Genomic DNA, 16,846 nt, shown 5'->3' on the forward strand with positions numbered 1-16,846 from the left:
AACCATCGGTAGTCATCACCACCAACCATCACTTTGACCATCTAATAGAGTATGAAATTAAAATTAATTAAATTATTTAGTAATGGATGTATTTATATTAGGGGTTACTCATGATTGTCTGCTTGCAGCAAGTTTTTCATTGACCTTTCTCATGGCATCCTTGAAGCAGAAGAATAGAAGTTCTTCAGAGCTAGAATCCATTTATCTTCTGAAGACATGCCAAAAGGTATTCCTTTCATAAGGATCTTCATAGTCATTGCAAAAATCCACCAAGGAATGAAGTCTATCAGTAGTCTCATATTCAAAACGATTTAACAATAGTTTTAAAATATACACTCAATTTAAATATATCTTTTATGCATGATTCCAGATAAAATACCAAAGCATCTAGAGGATCATATACATTAAAGTCAGGACAATCTTCTGTACCATTCCATGCAAAGCAAAATGCTTCCGGTTTCCGAATATTTGAAGGTAATAATAGAAATTAAAGACATCTGCTTTAAACTTCTCCCATCAAAAGGTCTTCCAAAATTTGTGACTAGATATGTATCAAGACTTTGATCCAGATTATGTTGTCTAAGACCTTCCACTAGATTGCTTTCAATTAGAAATTCTGAGATAAGTCGTCCCAGAGAAATCCAATTTATGATATAATGCTTGCCATTTATGGATTCTCTAATCTTGTCCCTTAGATACTTAAAACGTATTGCAGAGAGATTAATTTTATCATCAGAAACAAGGTAAAATAACATGTAGTTTTCATCAGTAGTGAGACAATTTGTAGGAGGTTAATGATGAAAGCATCCTAGAATTATCTGAGCCCACATTCTAAGGTGTGGGTGAAGATCCTTGATATACTTAAAAATATCCTTGGTTTGAAAAATCTTTGTAGAGATTTGTTTCATTCTTCTCTTACTTCCACTTTCGTCAAGGTTGCAACATCTTCCACCTTCTTCATAAAGATTGAAAACATAGGCAATACGACATTCCATAATGCAAATCTCCAATCTTAGAATATTTGTCGAAACTTGCAATGCGATTGATTTAGCTGAAATCTATTTTCCTTGAGGTTTTCAAAATCCACAGGAAGTTCACATAAAACATCCAACAGAGAGATATGAATAGATATACGAAGCTCATGAATTCCTTCTTTCACTTGGTCTTGAGTTTGCCCCTTTTTATGAATATTAGTCGCTTGTTGGGTTGAAGCGAGTTAATTCGATGATACAGTAACAATTTGTTGTTGAGTAGATGAAGATTGTTGAGCAGTCATTACGAAGATGATGAAGAAAGATAGTTTTGGTTTGTAGAGAACTAGAAGGTTTTCTTAGGGAAAAGTTTGAGATATAGGCGAAAGTGTGTGAAATGTGAGTGAAGTAAATTTAAATAAAAGGATTTTAATGTAATGATGAGAAAATATTGAATAGTGTAAAAATTTCTTACAAAAAGGGAGACGTGAGAAAGTTTTAACCTAATCCCAATAAATTATTATACCCAATGTGTCACTCAAGCATTTGAGTGAGTTTCTAGAAAAGACATTTGTCTTCAATTGAACCACAAACCTTTCACTTGCTTGACAGTAGTTAATTTAGCAAATATTTCTGACACGCGAGCGCTTCACACTTCAGAAGTCTCTTTGTTCAGAAACACATAAGTTCTCAGAGTCTTATTTTAGCATTCTGAGACATAATCATTATGAGATTTTCATCTTTCTCATTTTGGACACAATACCATCTGTAAATGTTTCAGAATAAATACTAATCTATCTTCAGCAAGAGGTTTTGTAAAGATATCAACTTATTGATGGTTTGTATCAATAAATTTTAAGTTTAAAATTCCCTTCTAAACATAGTCTCGTATGAAATGATGCTTAATCTCAATATGTTTAGCTCATGAATGTAAAATTAGATTCTTAGATAAACATATAGCAGAAGTGTTATCACAAAGAATAAGAATGTTGCTCTCATACATTTGGAAATCTTCTAGCCGGCTCTTCATCTAGAGGATCTAAGTACTACATCCAGAAGCAACTATATACTCAACTTCTGCTATTGATAGTGCATTTTTTACTGTCTCTTGCCAGACCATGAGATAAGATTATCACCTTGAAACAGACAACTTTCAGAAGTGCTTTTTCTCTCAAGTCTATCTCCAACATAGTCACCATCACAATAACCTACTAATTTGTATTCATTGGATTTTCTATAACATAAATCAAGGTTAGTGCATTTCAAATACCTAAGATCCTCTTAACAACTACTAAGTCTGATTCTCTAGAATCTGATTGAAAATGAACACATAAACTAACACTGAATAAGATGTCAAGCTTAGAAGCAGTCAAATATAAGAGAAAACCTATCACCGACTACCCGACTAATTTTGATATTTAGTAGTGATATACAAAATTTTAACATAATAAAAATTCTATGTGTGTGTATATATATATATATATATATATATATATATATATATATATATATATATATATATATATATATATATATATATATATATATCAAATTATATGTTTATTTGATATCTTATTTATTTACTTATCATTTAACTAAGTATATATTTTGTCCTTATGACAAATTGACTATATGGTGAGTAATTCGAAGGAATAAAGTGCAGAGAGGAGGCGTTGTGGTTTTGTTCCGTCGGAGTTGGTAGTTGGCAGTGGCGTCTAAATCAGTAACATGTCACTTCTCAATCAACTCTTTAGCAGAGGCGTTTTTTCCACTCGATGGTGATTTCTCTCCTTCATCACTCTTCTCTGCTTGATCTTGATCCCTCTCTTTTCTTCTATGATTTCGCGTTTTCGGATACGCTTTTTGTTTTGTTTGAAAGCTTCCAATTCTAGGGTTTATACATTAGGTTTTGTGAATTTACCCGATTGCATGTTTCTTAATTAAGTTTCCATCATATGTTTGCTGAATTAATAACTAAATTGTTTATTGTAGCAAAATTCAATTTCGATTATGATTTGGAGTAGTATATGTAGGTTGTAGATTTGAGAGATTTATTCAAATTTGGTGTTATTGGATCTTAATACAGTTGTGGTTGGAATTGTGCTATTTTTGCGAGGATAATTATTGTAGGTTTGGTTTGTGGTGAAAAAAAATTGATTTTGAGTGAATTGATATGGTAAAAATGGTGAAAAAAAATTGATTTTGAGTTAATTGATCATGTGAAATTGATTCTGATTAAAAGTAAGTTGAACGTAAAGTGATTTATGTTTGGATAACTTTATCCAAAATTGACTTGAGTAGCAAATTTCAATGTAAAAATCACGTTTTAAATTTAAAAGTTACAAAATATATTTTCAACTAGAATCAATTCTGGAGGCAGAATCAATTATACATTAGAAGAACCAATTATGAGTGAATTGATTTTGTAGAATTGATTCTGGTTAAAAGTGAGTAGAATGTAAAGTCATTTGTGTTTGAATATATTTATGTAAAAGTGATTTGAATAAAAAATTCCAGAGTAAAAATCATGTTTAAACTCAAGCTACAAATTGTAGGTTCGAGTAGAATCAATTCTACTTTAAAAGAATCAAACACCTCAAAATCAGTCTAAAATCAATTCTACATTTCTAGAATTGCTTTTGATTCATCCAAAACCTAAACTAAAACATATACTCAATAGTTGAATTGTTTGTATAATAATCTGTGATGTGATTTGTGAATAATAAGATCTTTTGTTATATATACTTTGGAAATGGATCATTTGAGCAGTGCTTTTTGCAGATTGTTGTTTAGATTATTTCTCAATGTGAATGTTGTACTAAACTTGTTTTTCAATCTTTTTTCATTTTGGTCTTTGGTAGCAAAACATGCCTGAACCTCGCAATTTCACGCATGAAGCTGTTACAAAACAAGAGAGATGTTCAACTGAAACAAATGCGCAAGGAGATAGCTCAATTTTTGCAGGCTGGCCAAGAACCAATTGCTAGAATTCGGGTAATCCTTCAAATCTTGGTGAATGGCTACTACTTTATGTGTCTTTTACTCTTTTATGTGTTGACTAAGTTTTTGTGAATTGCATTGATTTAAATAGGTGGAGCATATCATACGAGAACAGAATATATGGGCTGCATATGAAATATTGGAGTTATTCTGTGAATTTGTCCTTGCACGTGTACCTATAATCGAGAACCAGAAGTAAGTTCATATAGGTTTTTAAATTTTGTTCTAATTGAACATGTGGTGTGTTGTTTTATTGATTTAATTACATGAAATTTAACACTCATGCAAATCACATTGTGTTTTTTCTTATATCCACAAATTTCTGTTAGATTGTAGCTATAGATTGGTGAAGTTTTTTGATGCAACTTTGCAAAAAAAGAAACTGAGTGATCACTTTATGTATCTCCCTGCTTCACAGTATTTCACAAGTGACTATTCTTTTTTCAATACATTATCTAACGGTAGCAATGGGAAGGCTGTGTACTCTATTGGTAAATTGTTTATGTAAAAATCAGAACAGAATGACAATGACAGACAATCTCTCTATTTTGGGTATTGTCGATGTAAAAATGGAGAAGATCGGATCATCATTCTAAAATTTGCAGTGGAATAAGATACCGTTAATGTTATTAGTGCTCATGCACCTCGGTAGTCTAATTTCAAGATGCACCTCGGTAGTCTAATTTCAAGATGTACCATAAGGAGAAAAGATTTTTCTAGGAGGGGATCTAAATGAATACGTTTGGAGCGTATCGAGAGGTTTTGAGGGCATGCATCCTAGATTTTTGGTTGGCTTTAGAAGAAGAGATGAGCATGAGCATCTTATCACATACAAGAGTGAAGTGACATGTTCTCGGATATATTTATTTTTTATTAGGAAATAAGATAGAAAGACTTGCTTGAACAGTAAAGTTATACTTTGAGAGCGTTTGATTATCCAACATAGAATATTGATATGCAAAAGTCAAGAGGAGAGCGAAGAAAAGAAGCCATAGTGGTCTCCATGGATCAAGTGGTGACATTTGAGTGTTTAAAAATAAATGATTTTCTAACACAATCTCTGAGGGAGATTTCATGTAACCTTAAGGAAGTTCAAATGATACGTGGGACAAAATGGCACAAGAGATTAGAAAGTAGCAAAAGAGACGTTGGGAGAATGGAGAGGTTTTGAACCTAGGGGTAGAGAATCGTAGAGGTGGAACAAAAATGTTTAGATCTTAAGAGTAAAGTTAGAGTTAAAAAGGAATGTTTTATAGATCGGTCTTAGTGTAAAAATATCGAAATTTGGGAAAATTATAAGTTAAAAAAGAGACCAAGAAGGCGGTGAACAAAGGAAGAACTCAACTTTTTGACAATTTATACCAATCCATAGGATTCAAAGATGAAAAATATCTATATATAGGCTTGCTAAGGGAAGAGAAAGAACTACAATAGACTTCAATCAAGTGAAGTGTCCTTAAGATAAAGACACTTTTGTTTTAGTTTAGGAAAATGATGTAAATGGTAAATGAAAAATATTTTCACAATTTATTTAATGAAGGATATGAGATATTACCAGATTCTAGCAGGCTAGACATTAGGGAATATAATCAAAACTGTAACTATAATCGTCAGATTAAAAACATGAGGTAAAAGAAGCATAGAAAATGATGAGTAATATAGTAAGACAGTTAGGTCATACAACATACTTATTGAAGTATGGAAAAGTCTCGGAGATAGATGCATTGAGTAGCTCACCTAAATTTTTAATGAAATTATGAGGTCAAAGTAAACGTTAGATGAATAAAGAAAAAAAGCAATTTAATTCTGACGTGTAAGAACAAAGGTATATACAAAGTTTTGCAAATTATAGGGAGATTAAACATATGAATCGTACCATGAGATTATGAGAAAGAGTGATTGAGTAAAGACTAAGAAAAAAGGCTCAAGTTACGGAAAATCAATTTAGTTTTATGCCTAGAAGGTAGGTCATGTAAGCGATCTATTTTCTACGACTTGTGATGGAGCAATATCGAATTAATCAAACATGACTTACACTTAGTTTTCATTGATTTGTTGAAAATGTAAGATAGAATGTGTAGAAAGATTTTGTGGAATGCCTAGAGAAGAAAAGAGTTAGGATTTCCTATATTCGCGCTATTCATGATATGTATGAGGGGTCTCGACTAGTGTGAGGGCACATGGTGGAGAGAAATGATTTTCCCATATCAAAAGGATTGCACCAAGTTTCAGCCCTAACCCCTACCTTTTTATTTTAGTTTTGGGTGTATTTACGGAACACATACAAGAGATAGCACCGAGATGTTGCTTTTTGCAGATGATACAGTCTTATTTGAAAAGTCAAAGGAGGAATTAAATAAGTGGTTGGAGGCTTTGAGACGAGCCTTAGAATCATATGGCTTTCGCCAGAAAGTAAGACGATGTATATGAAATGTAAGTTAAGAAAAAGGAGAAGTGTTTCTAACTTAGAGGTGGAAGTTGAAGATCATATCATATCAGAATTTACGTGGTTTAAGTATCCTTGATCAATTGGACAAAATCAGCTAAGTTTAGCATAAATGAGAATGTTGTGTTGAATGTGTGATAAGACTAGACAAAATAAGAATAGAAATGACTATATTAAAGAGTGTTGGAGACGGAGTAACATTTATAGTAGAAAATATGGTGAAAACTAGAATTAAGTGGTTTGGGTATGAAGAGAGAAAACCTATGGATTAAGTAGTAAGAAAGAAAAGTAGATCAAATAGAGGGTAGTTAAACCACTAGAGGTAGAGAAAGACTTGTAAAAACTACTGAATGGAATGGTAAAAAACTGTTATATTTTATTCCTCAGCTCTAAGCTGGTATATATAGTGGTAATACAATAATGATATTAATTCTCTCCTTAATGGAGAATAAAGGGAAATAAAAGAGAATAAACAAAAATAATACAAATAGGGAAATAAGATATTCCACCCCCCCCCTCTCAAGTTGGTGCATAGATATCTATCATGCCCAACTTGTCAATCAAATGCTCAAAGGTTGGTCTTGCCAAACTTTTGGTAAGGATATCCGCAGTTTGGTAATTTGAAGTGACAAAAGGGAGACATATGATTCCAGCATCTAACTTCTCTTTTATGAAGTGTCGATCAATCTCAATATGTTTGGTTCTGTCATGTTGAACTGGGTTATGAGCTATGCTAATGGCAGCTTTATTGTCAGAGTATAATTTTAATGGAAGCTCAATTTTCATCTTAAGTTCTTCTAGGACTCTAAGGATCCACAACCCTTCAAAAATACCTTGAGACATAGCTCTAAACTCAGCTTCTGCACTACTTCTTGCTACAACTCCTTGTTTCTTACTCCTCCATGTCACAAGATTACCCCAAACATAGGTACAATATCCAGAGGTTGATCTTCTATCTGTGAATGAAACATTAAATTACATGATAAATTTGGAACATGAAGGACATTTTTCAGAGTTAACATTGGAGACAAGACAACTGACCCTTTACCTGCAATGGCTGAAAAAGAGGCATCTGCAATTTTTATTTTTTGATTACCTGCACATGGATTATATGAAGAGAAAAAAATAGATTCTCCTGTCATGTGATCAGAGGCACCTGAATCTACTATCCAAGTATGACTGAGACTGACACTAATAAGTGCAGAATTACCTTTTGTTGCTATATATCAAGAAGGAGTTGGAGACTCGAGGAGTTTGTACAGTCTGTCTAGTTGTTCTGTAGTGAGTGGAAGCTGAGGTGAAGAGATTTGCTGCCCTTGATCAGAATTACTAGCCTGAAATGCACGACCACCTTTCTTCTTCCAGTTAGGAGGTTTCCCTTTGAGCTTCCAACAGGTTTCACGTGTATGCCATTCACGTCACACCAAGGAACTTTGTCTACCCTTTTTCCCTCGTCAAGGTTCTTAGTAGCCAAAGCCGAGCCTTCAGATTCAGATTTTCGTGGTGTCTTGCCCATCATAATACCTTGTCGTGCTTCCTCCCTTCTTATTTCTGCAAAAGTTTCACGAAGAGTTGACAATGGTATTTATCCTAAAACTCTACCTCTTACCTCATCAAGGTCTTTATTGAGCCCAGCGAGAAACATGAAGACACGATCATTTTCTTGTCTTTTGAGAAACAGAACACTATCTTCTGTACACCTCCAATTGTCATCATAACATAGATCCAACTCTTGCCACAGGGTCAACAACTCATTGTAATAAGCTGTAACATTCCTGTCCCCTTGTTTCGCATGCCATAACTTTGATTTTAAACCAAAAATTTGTGAGGAGTTTTGAATATCAGAGTATGTTTCCTTAACAGCTTCCCATATATCCTTTGCAGAAGGCAAAAACATATAAGGCTTACCTATTCCAGTTTCCATAGAGCTTACCAACCACGCAATAATCAAGGAGTTTTCAGATTTCCATTGTTTATAAAGAGGGTCTCCTATTGCCGGTTCAGCTACTGCTCCTGTTAAAAAACCCAACTTCCCTTTGCTATCCAATACCAAGCAAACTGTTTGGGCCCATTCATTATAGTTATTCCCATTCATCTTAGGAATATTGACCTTGAGGGAGTATGAGGAACCCTCTTGGTCATTGCCGCCTATATTGAAATAACTGCCATTATTTGTGACACCCGATGTTTCGTCGCCGTTTCCGCCACCATTGCCATTTCCTCTACTGCTGCCATTTCCGCGGCCACCGCCGTCACCGTTACCGCGGCCGCCGCCGTCACCACCATCACCACGGCCACCGCCATCATTGGATCCGGTGTAGGCAAAACCTAGAGCGGGCCAACTCGTGTTGTGATTCGTCATAAGGGATTAAAGGGGTTTGTCAATCGGGTCGGGTAAGAAAGCGGAAGCTTTACAGTAAACCCTAACCCAGAGCTCTGATACCATATTGAATGGAATGGTAAAAAGTTGTTGTATTTTATTCCTCAGCTCTAAGCTGGTATATATAGTGGTAATACAATAATGATATTAATTCTCTCCTTAATGGAGAATAAAGGGAAATAAAAGAGAGTAAACAAAAATAATACAAATAGAGAAATAAGATATTCCAACAAAAACTATTACCGAAGATCTCAAGATTAATGAGTTTGAAAGAAACCATAATTTTAGGTAAACAACTATATTTTATTGAATGAGAAAATGGTGAACTCAAGGCTCTACAATGGTAGAAAATGGAACAAGAAAATGTAAACCAGAGTTGTTAAACTCGTAACCAAAGCTTGAAGCTCTTAGACCAAAGAATCTTCTCCTAACTGTTTTCTAGCCAATTTTATGAATGACTTCACACTACCATTCCCTCTTTTACAACTGTAAATCCCTAAAAATTAAGGAATATCTTAACTGACTCAACCTTTTAGATGTTATAGTGTATGACTTGGGCTCAATGATTAATCCATCAAATCAGTTAGTGCCATGGTGTCCTATCATTACCTCCTCCTTCAGAATCAGCCTTGTTCTCAAGGCTAGCATGAGATCATTGATTTTTCGGCCATGCTCCAGGTTCCCAACTGATGATTTGCGTATGCCTTTCCCACTTGATAATTTTTCTTGGCCATATTATATTCACAACAACCACCTTCTTCTGTTTAGGAGTTTGACACTGTAGTTTCACAACTTTTCCCTTTCATTCAAAAAATGAATCGCCATTTATTTCCAATCAAACATCACCTTACCAAGTTTGTGCGACCAATCCACTCCTAAGATCATATATACCCCTTGTCATTCCAATATGTAAGCCTCTTTACCAAGTTTGTGCCACCAATCCACTCCCAAGATCATATCTACCCCTTGTAATTCCAATATGTAAGCCTCAAACGTGGTGTGAAACTTTCCTATTTGGATGTCAAACCTCCCACACTTCTTTGTCGTACTTACGCAAGTTCCGTTGCCAAATTTCACGTTTGTTGCTTCAATTGAAAGTTGTAAAGATGTTGCCCATTTGTGGAGTCACGAAATTGTGACTCGTACTATTGTCCACCATCATCGTTAATGACATTCCCTTCATAATACCTTCCAGATGTAAGGGATTAGGAAAAGGATTGTGAACTCCGCCGTCCTCCACTAATCCGAACAACATCATAGAGTTGCATCCTATGCCTTTATCTTCTTCCTTGGCCTCAATTGCAAACACCTCTCCCTCATTGTTATAGACCTCTTAGTTGCCAAGATTACTAAGCAAAGTTTCTTTTCTCCACATTGATGATGGGATGGAATTTCTCTCCACAGTGAAAGCAAAGACCCTTGGCCTTGTGTTCCATCTACTCGGAGTAAGAAAATCCTTTACTTCAGTAGTTGTTTCCTTATGTTGTATCTTCTCTCCCCTGTTGTTCGAAATTAGAGTTTATTAGAGTTTGTAATTGGGATAGGATTTGACCAAAATTGGGCAAGTTTTGGGTTGCTGTTGTTCACATGCTCAAACTCGTTACCTCCCTTGCTCTGACCCGAGCGAAAACCAGATCCAGATCCATTTAATCCACTAGATCCGAAATTTGATCTGAATTCCCCTTTTCCACCTGATCCATGATCCAATCCCTTAAAACTCCTTCCTCGTCAAATTCCTCCACCACTTCTATGAAACAAAGATCCACACAGTTCTGTTTCCACGTCTCAAGCCATCTTCATGGAATGAATCTGAGTTCTAGGATTCAAAGTTCTCACCTTCAATCTTCCTTTTTGGGCCCTCCCCAATAACAGAAACCTGATAACAAGTGACCACACAGATCTCAAACAAAGCTCTTGATATCATGTTAAGAATTGGGGTTGGGTCTAAGCCAATCCTACAAAACTGACTTGTAGGGTGAGGATTGTCCCCACTTATAAGCACATGCTCAGGCCATACATTATTGATATGTTACTCTTAACACCCCCCCACATGTCCAGGACTGGACATCTGGTGCATGGAAATAAATGGTGGGGGCCCGATAGCGGTTACCAGATAACAGGTGGTCCACCAGATCTTAAATGAGCTTTTGATACCATGTTAGAATTGGAGTTTGACCCAATCACATTTCTTAACATGGTATTAGAGTTGCGCAGCGGAAGCGTGACGTGCCCATAACCCACCGGTCCCAGAATTGGAACTTAGCTTTGATATCATGAGAAATTCAGGTGGGGCTTAACTCATCCCTACAAAACCGAATTGTAGGATGAGGACTGTCCCCACTTATAAACACATATTCAGGCCATGTATTTTCCAATGTGGGACTCTTAACAAAAATAACCAAGGTATCTTCAGGGAGATGTACCACTTGTGAAGATAGGTATTTGAATTTTGTTATGTGCTTCTTAACATTGTTGATCTGTTGCGAATATTTCAAATTCTTCGAAAGGATTTTTGCTCTTCAGCCCTCCATAACGCTCGATCAAAGCCTTCTTCAATTTCAACTAAGTGAGATCATCCTCTATTTCTCGTAGGAGATTGGACCAGTGTATCGTGGGTCCCTTCATGCTCAACTTCACCAATTTCACCTTCACTGCTGTAATCCACTCCACCAGATCCTTGCTGTCGAGCAGTGGCAGCTCAACCTTCTTCACTGCCATCTTGAATTCTGAGACAGTTTCATCATTTTGAGGTAATGTTGTGCCTCTTGTATGGGACAATTCAACAATTTTGCAAATTCTGCCAGCATGCTGTGACACAATTCTTCCAATGTTTGTCGCTTTGAATCTTCAATCGTCGCTATTTTCTACCATCTTTTTTACTATAGGTGCTACCCTAACACACTATCTAAAATCCTCATTTATAATCTTATCATGTCTAGTCTTACTACACATCTAACGTAAGATCCTCATCACTGCAACACTTTTACGTTTCATATTTTCTGTGTATGTTACTGTTGGTAAAATTTTATTGCTACACTTTTGTATTTCATATTTTCTGTCTATGTTATTGTTGGTAATATTTTATTGCTACACTTTTGTATTTCATATTTTCTGTGTATGTTACTGTTGGTAAAAATTTATTGCTGTGAAAGGCATTCCGTGATCTCCCATGTATTGAATGGTTTTCAGCACTTTTCACTTATTCTGATTTAGTATTTATAGTACACCACTCCAAATCATTTTCAGTGCTCACAAGATTTATTTTCAGTACTTAATTGAGTTTTCAAACAGTCACACTTTTTTGGGTACAATTTATGGCAAAACTGTTTTTATAATCGAACTCTGAGCCTTTCTTCTACATAATAGGGATTGCCCACCTGAATTGCGAGAAGCCATTGCAAGTATAATTTTTGCTGCTCCTAGATGTTCTGATATACCAGACTTACTGCACATCAAGAACTTGTTTACCACTAAATATGGGAAGGACTTTATCTCTGCAGTATCTGAACTTCGTCCTGATTCAGGCGTGAACCGCACAGTGAGTTATCTTTAGATGTGGTTTCTCCATGGAAAACAAATCACTCAACAACTATTTATTATTCTGGACTATTAACAATTGCTTACTATCACTATATCTTTTTTGAAATTTATTATTGCAGATAATTGAAAAGCTTTCAGTTCATGCTCCATCTGGAGAGGTAAAACTCAAGGTCTTGACAGATATTGCAGAAGAATACAATCTAGCATGGGATTCTTCTAAAACTGCAGCAGAATTTAGGAAAAATCATGAAGATCTCCTGGTAATTTCCTCATTGAATCTCTGACTATTTCTTCCCACATTTTAAGACATTAAAATTATGTTATTCACTATTAAATCATTATGATATCTTGCACTTGTCATCGATGGTAGTCGGCATCTGTAAGCTCTCCGTTGTGTTACTCTAGTGGTCATGCTACCACCTTCATCCTTGATTCCGACACCAGAAATTATTACAAATTTCATCAACATTATACTCATTTCACTCATTGGCTCTTGATGCGAGTCACGTGACAGTTCTACCATGAGCTTTGAGAAGTGACACTGTCTTCAACTGTCCTCAACTATTACATGATAATTACTATATGATTGGGTGGATTTAAAGAATTCCTCAGTTTTTCTGTATTTTTATTATGATTTTCACATATTACTTGTAGGGTGGAACAAAGCAAGTTAGTGCTGGAGCTGCAGTTTCTCATGCTCCCAGCAAAAACAGTTCTAATAACTTGCCAGCTTATAATGCGGAACATTCCACCAAATCTACGCACAATAAACAATATGATCACATTGAAGCTTCCATTCCTTCTACCAATAATTCTTGGTTGAACACCAATGAGATTGAGCAGTCACACAAAAATAACAACGTCCAAGCCAAAGATGCCAAAAGTGAGACTATATTTCAATCTTCTGATATATTAGAGAAGGCTCGGGCCGCTATTGCTTCTGCAAATCGTGCAACTGCGGCTGCCCGTGCTGCTGCTTCACTTGTACAAACTAACTTTGGATCATTGAAGGTGGAAGGTGAATCTTCATAGTTCTCTAAAAAATCGATGAACTTTGATTGGTTTCTCAAGGTTGGAACATCGTTAAGACCTTAATGCGATATTTATTGTACATTCTATATACATTCTATACATGAATATTATCGTTCATGCATTGAAAGATGTTAACGCAAGTATGTATGTAAATTTTTTATATTGGTTATATCGTTTACACAATTTGAGTGCTGCATTTTGTTAATCCTGGCGTGGGGGGGTAAGCGCAACAGAACCTCAACGTGTTTGATTTTTTAAGTTCTCCGTCGGTAACAAGAAAAAAAAGGCACCTCTTAGAGAGCTTATATTGTTCGAGCGAAGGAGAAAACAACCTTGTAAGTAAGCAATGCATCCTTTTTTGAGCATTACTTCTCTCACTCTAATTGGTGGAGAAATACTCTATAATAGACAATATCATTTTGATATAATTTAGTTCGGAGATGTATCTTCGTCTCAAAATACGAATATCCACTTCCTTATTCACCCTATGGTTAGTAAATTTTGACATTTTTTTTATAGAAAAACAGTCATGTAATAGGCAATATATTATAACTATACTGCTTAAATAAATTATTTATCAATTAAGCCAAACATTGATGTAATGAAATAAAAATTTCATATATAAATAAATCAATCACGAATCCATAATAGAGTCAAAATAACAAATTACAAACGATAATATTATTCTTAATACAAATATAATACTACTGCGTATATTAGACACTTTTTTTCTCTGCTGCATCCTGTGCTATAATGTCGTCTATGTCTCAATAAGAATGATATCTACAGTAGTCTTTAAAGAAGTGTCTTACGAAAAGTCTCCTCCGTCTATATCCTCTAGCAAGATTCATAATAGGACGACATGCAAGCAACACATCAACAACATGATATGTCCGAACTTGTTCCTCTAATATCTCTTGATGAGTTTAGTTAAGTTGCTCTCTCTCAACATCTGGTGTCATATAAGGATGTGACACTATGAAATATCACCAAACGTAGCCTTATGCATAACTATATTCGCTAGGAGCTACGATACCTTGTGTTTTAGCCGGTACCATATGATTAAGGAAATTATCATGCATGACATCTACACGGCAGACCATTGTAGGAATAGCAGATTTAGAGGAGTCTCTTGAAACAAAATACTTGAACTGACCAATGACTGGCTCAAACAGATATGGATACATTAGACAGGACCTATAAGCCAACCACCCAAAGTATAAAGTTATATCATTTAAAGGACACGTCAGACGCTGAATATTGTACGGTTGAAAGGTTATAGCATATGTTGTTTTGCGGTAAAGATACATTATGATGGGTCTGGTCAACTGATTTCTCCTGAGCGAGACGAATGTGAAGGCACACGGTATATCCTCACTGAAGCCATCAACATATGACTAGCTAGAGATATGAGGGAAGTGTGGGAGGATCCATGCCTAAAAATGGTACATGAATGCATCTAGTTGTCATCTATCCGGTCTTGAAAGACAACCTTCAGCTAACTAGGAGTACAGGTAAACCAAACAAGCGGCCTCACAATTGTACTCATGAACCCGCTCCAAGTTAGTGAAGTATCTGAGGTAAACTATATCAATGTAATAGAAACTCTTGTCCACAAAAATGGACGTGCTAACCAAGTACAACAAGTAAGTCTCAAGGAATCCAAATCTATCATGACACTCTCGCGTGTCATCACTCAACGAATGCTAACAACATAGCAAAGTTATAATAGTGTAATCGGTCATGCATAAATATCTCATCCCATATAGGTGCATCAACTTTGGTAATCTTGGAGTGGAGTAATCGGTCTCATTCTATCTTGTTTACCCGTCATGTTGTCTATAATTAAACAACATAAGCAATACAAAGTAGGAAAAATCAAACCCATATGAAACACATTGAAATTCACGTCAAACATTGCAGACATACAAAATACAAAAATACATTTCCGTATTTTTGGAAAATTAAAATTTGAACAACGGAAGTACATTTTGGAATAAATCCGCAACTCAGAAAAAACGCAAATAGTAAAAATGCATGGAAACCAAACATGCTCAAAACACATTGCTCATTTAAACTACCTATCAAACATGTTTTTCAGTTATACTACCTATATATTGATGTGTATTACACAACCTAATGCTTAAGTTCTACAAATGCATGTATAGAAAAATCAAATCTGTAAAACTTGGATTCAAAAAGTTACCAGATGTGAGTTTGATGTTGAGCACTTCGATTGATTGGATGTGGAAAGGAGAAATTCGAAAGTGAGTTGAGAGAGTTTGAGATTGAGGGAGATTGGAGAGTATGTTGGGAATGAGGAATGAGAAAGGTCTGACAAGTTTTTAATTAAAAATCTTCCAGGAGGTGCATATTCGTAAGTTATACTGAAATGTATTTCTATATTAATTTTTGACATAAATTAGGGTCTCAGTTACTTACGAATGGATTGTTTGTGAATCATCAGAAAATACATTTTTATATTTCAGTGATGGTTTTAGTTTTTCACTAGGGTGTGGGAGTAATTCTTCGAGTGGGAAAAGTAACTTTTTTTCTTGTGTGCCTTTAATGGGCCTGGCCCAAAAATGTTTCTTAACAGCCCATGTTTTAGCATCAGCTCACTATTGAATTGTGATTTGAAGTGTGTTGTTAAGGCTAATTTAGATCCACGACCATTAATTTACCTCATAGCTATTATTATTTATTTTCCTCTATTATTAATTTTTCCATTAAACGATTTGAAAATGAAACTGTCATTTATAAAACATTTTATTATCATAAATTCATTGTTCACAAAATATTTAACGCTTGATGTGGAAGTAAAGAAACACAGTTTGAAGTGTAGCGGCTCTCTTTGCTAAGCAGACCTTGAAATTATCTGGCTAGTGTACATATTTTTTTTACAGCCTGGTATAAATTGAGTTTTAAAAAAAATCTAATAATTACGAGTTACATTTCAATTTTTATTTTAGTGGCATAGGAAAAAAAATCTCAATATGACAAAAATTTAGGTCCAATAAAACGTAAAACCTCTTAACTGGGCTCTCTGTTAATGGACTTCATTCTTAAATGGTTGCTCTTCGCACCCTTAGTGGTGAGGAGTTATCTTTATGAAATCTGAAAATTCGAAAATGCCTTTGACGTATTTTGAAATTAAATTTTCAGACACCTACAATATACATTAAAATACTTCGTAAGTTAGTCATTCCTATTTTGCCAAAAAATAGTATGGAAGTCAATCTCCGTATTGATGGAAAAGTAAATCCATAGATTAAGTTTTAGACTAACCGCTAGACATAATTTAAACTCATAATAGTGTGTTTATTTCACAACTCAATAGATAATATGGAAGTTAAGTTCCGTACTAATCCTCTCAAGACAATAAGTTTTCCTCCTATACAGTAAGTTTGTTATAAATTTGACATATTTTAATAAACCTTATATTTTAAGTCATTTATACAAAGTATACATAATTGT

At 34.9% G+C, this 16,846-nt stretch overlaps 1 protein-coding gene across 1 annotated transcript; it reads left to right on the forward strand.

The window, feature by feature from the left end:
- The first annotated feature begins 2,578 nt into the window (after positions 1-2,578).
- On the forward strand, positions 2,579-13,552 carry LOC131636614 (uncharacterized). Its single transcript, XM_058907224.1, has 6 exons — positions 2,579-2,749; positions 3,833-3,965; positions 4,063-4,166; positions 12,164-12,335; positions 12,457-12,597; positions 12,992-13,552. Exons 1-6 carry the CDS (start codon positions 2,700-2,702, stop codon positions 13,367-13,369), a joined length of 978 nt encoding a protein of 325 aa, XP_058763207.1. The 5' UTR covers positions 2,579-2,699; the 3' UTR covers positions 13,370-13,552.
- Positions 13,553-16,846: the final 3,294 nt, after the last annotated feature.

Source organism: Vicia villosa, unplaced genomic scaffold (genome assembly GCF_029867415.1).
Source record: "Vicia villosa cultivar HV-30 ecotype Madison, WI unplaced genomic scaffold, Vvil1.0 ctg.001793F_1_1, whole genome shotgun sequence".
NCBI classification, from domain to species: domain Eukaryota; kingdom Viridiplantae; phylum Streptophyta; class Magnoliopsida; order Fabales; family Fabaceae; genus Vicia; species Vicia villosa.

Excerpts from the sequence above, each read along its gene's own strand:
- LOC131636614 (XM_058907224.1), top strand. The coding sequence starts at position 2,700 with ATGTCACTTCTCAATCAACTCTTTAGCAGAGGCGTTTTTTCCACTCGA. Across the intron at positions 3,966-4,062 it reads AACCAATTGCTAGAATTCGG|GTGGAGCATATCATACGAGA; the intron begins GTAATCCTTCAA and ends TGATTTAAATAG. Across the intron at positions 12,336-12,456 it reads ATTCAGGCGTGAACCGCACA|ATAATTGAAAAGCTTTCAGT; the intron begins GTGAGTTATCTT and ends TTATTATTGCAG.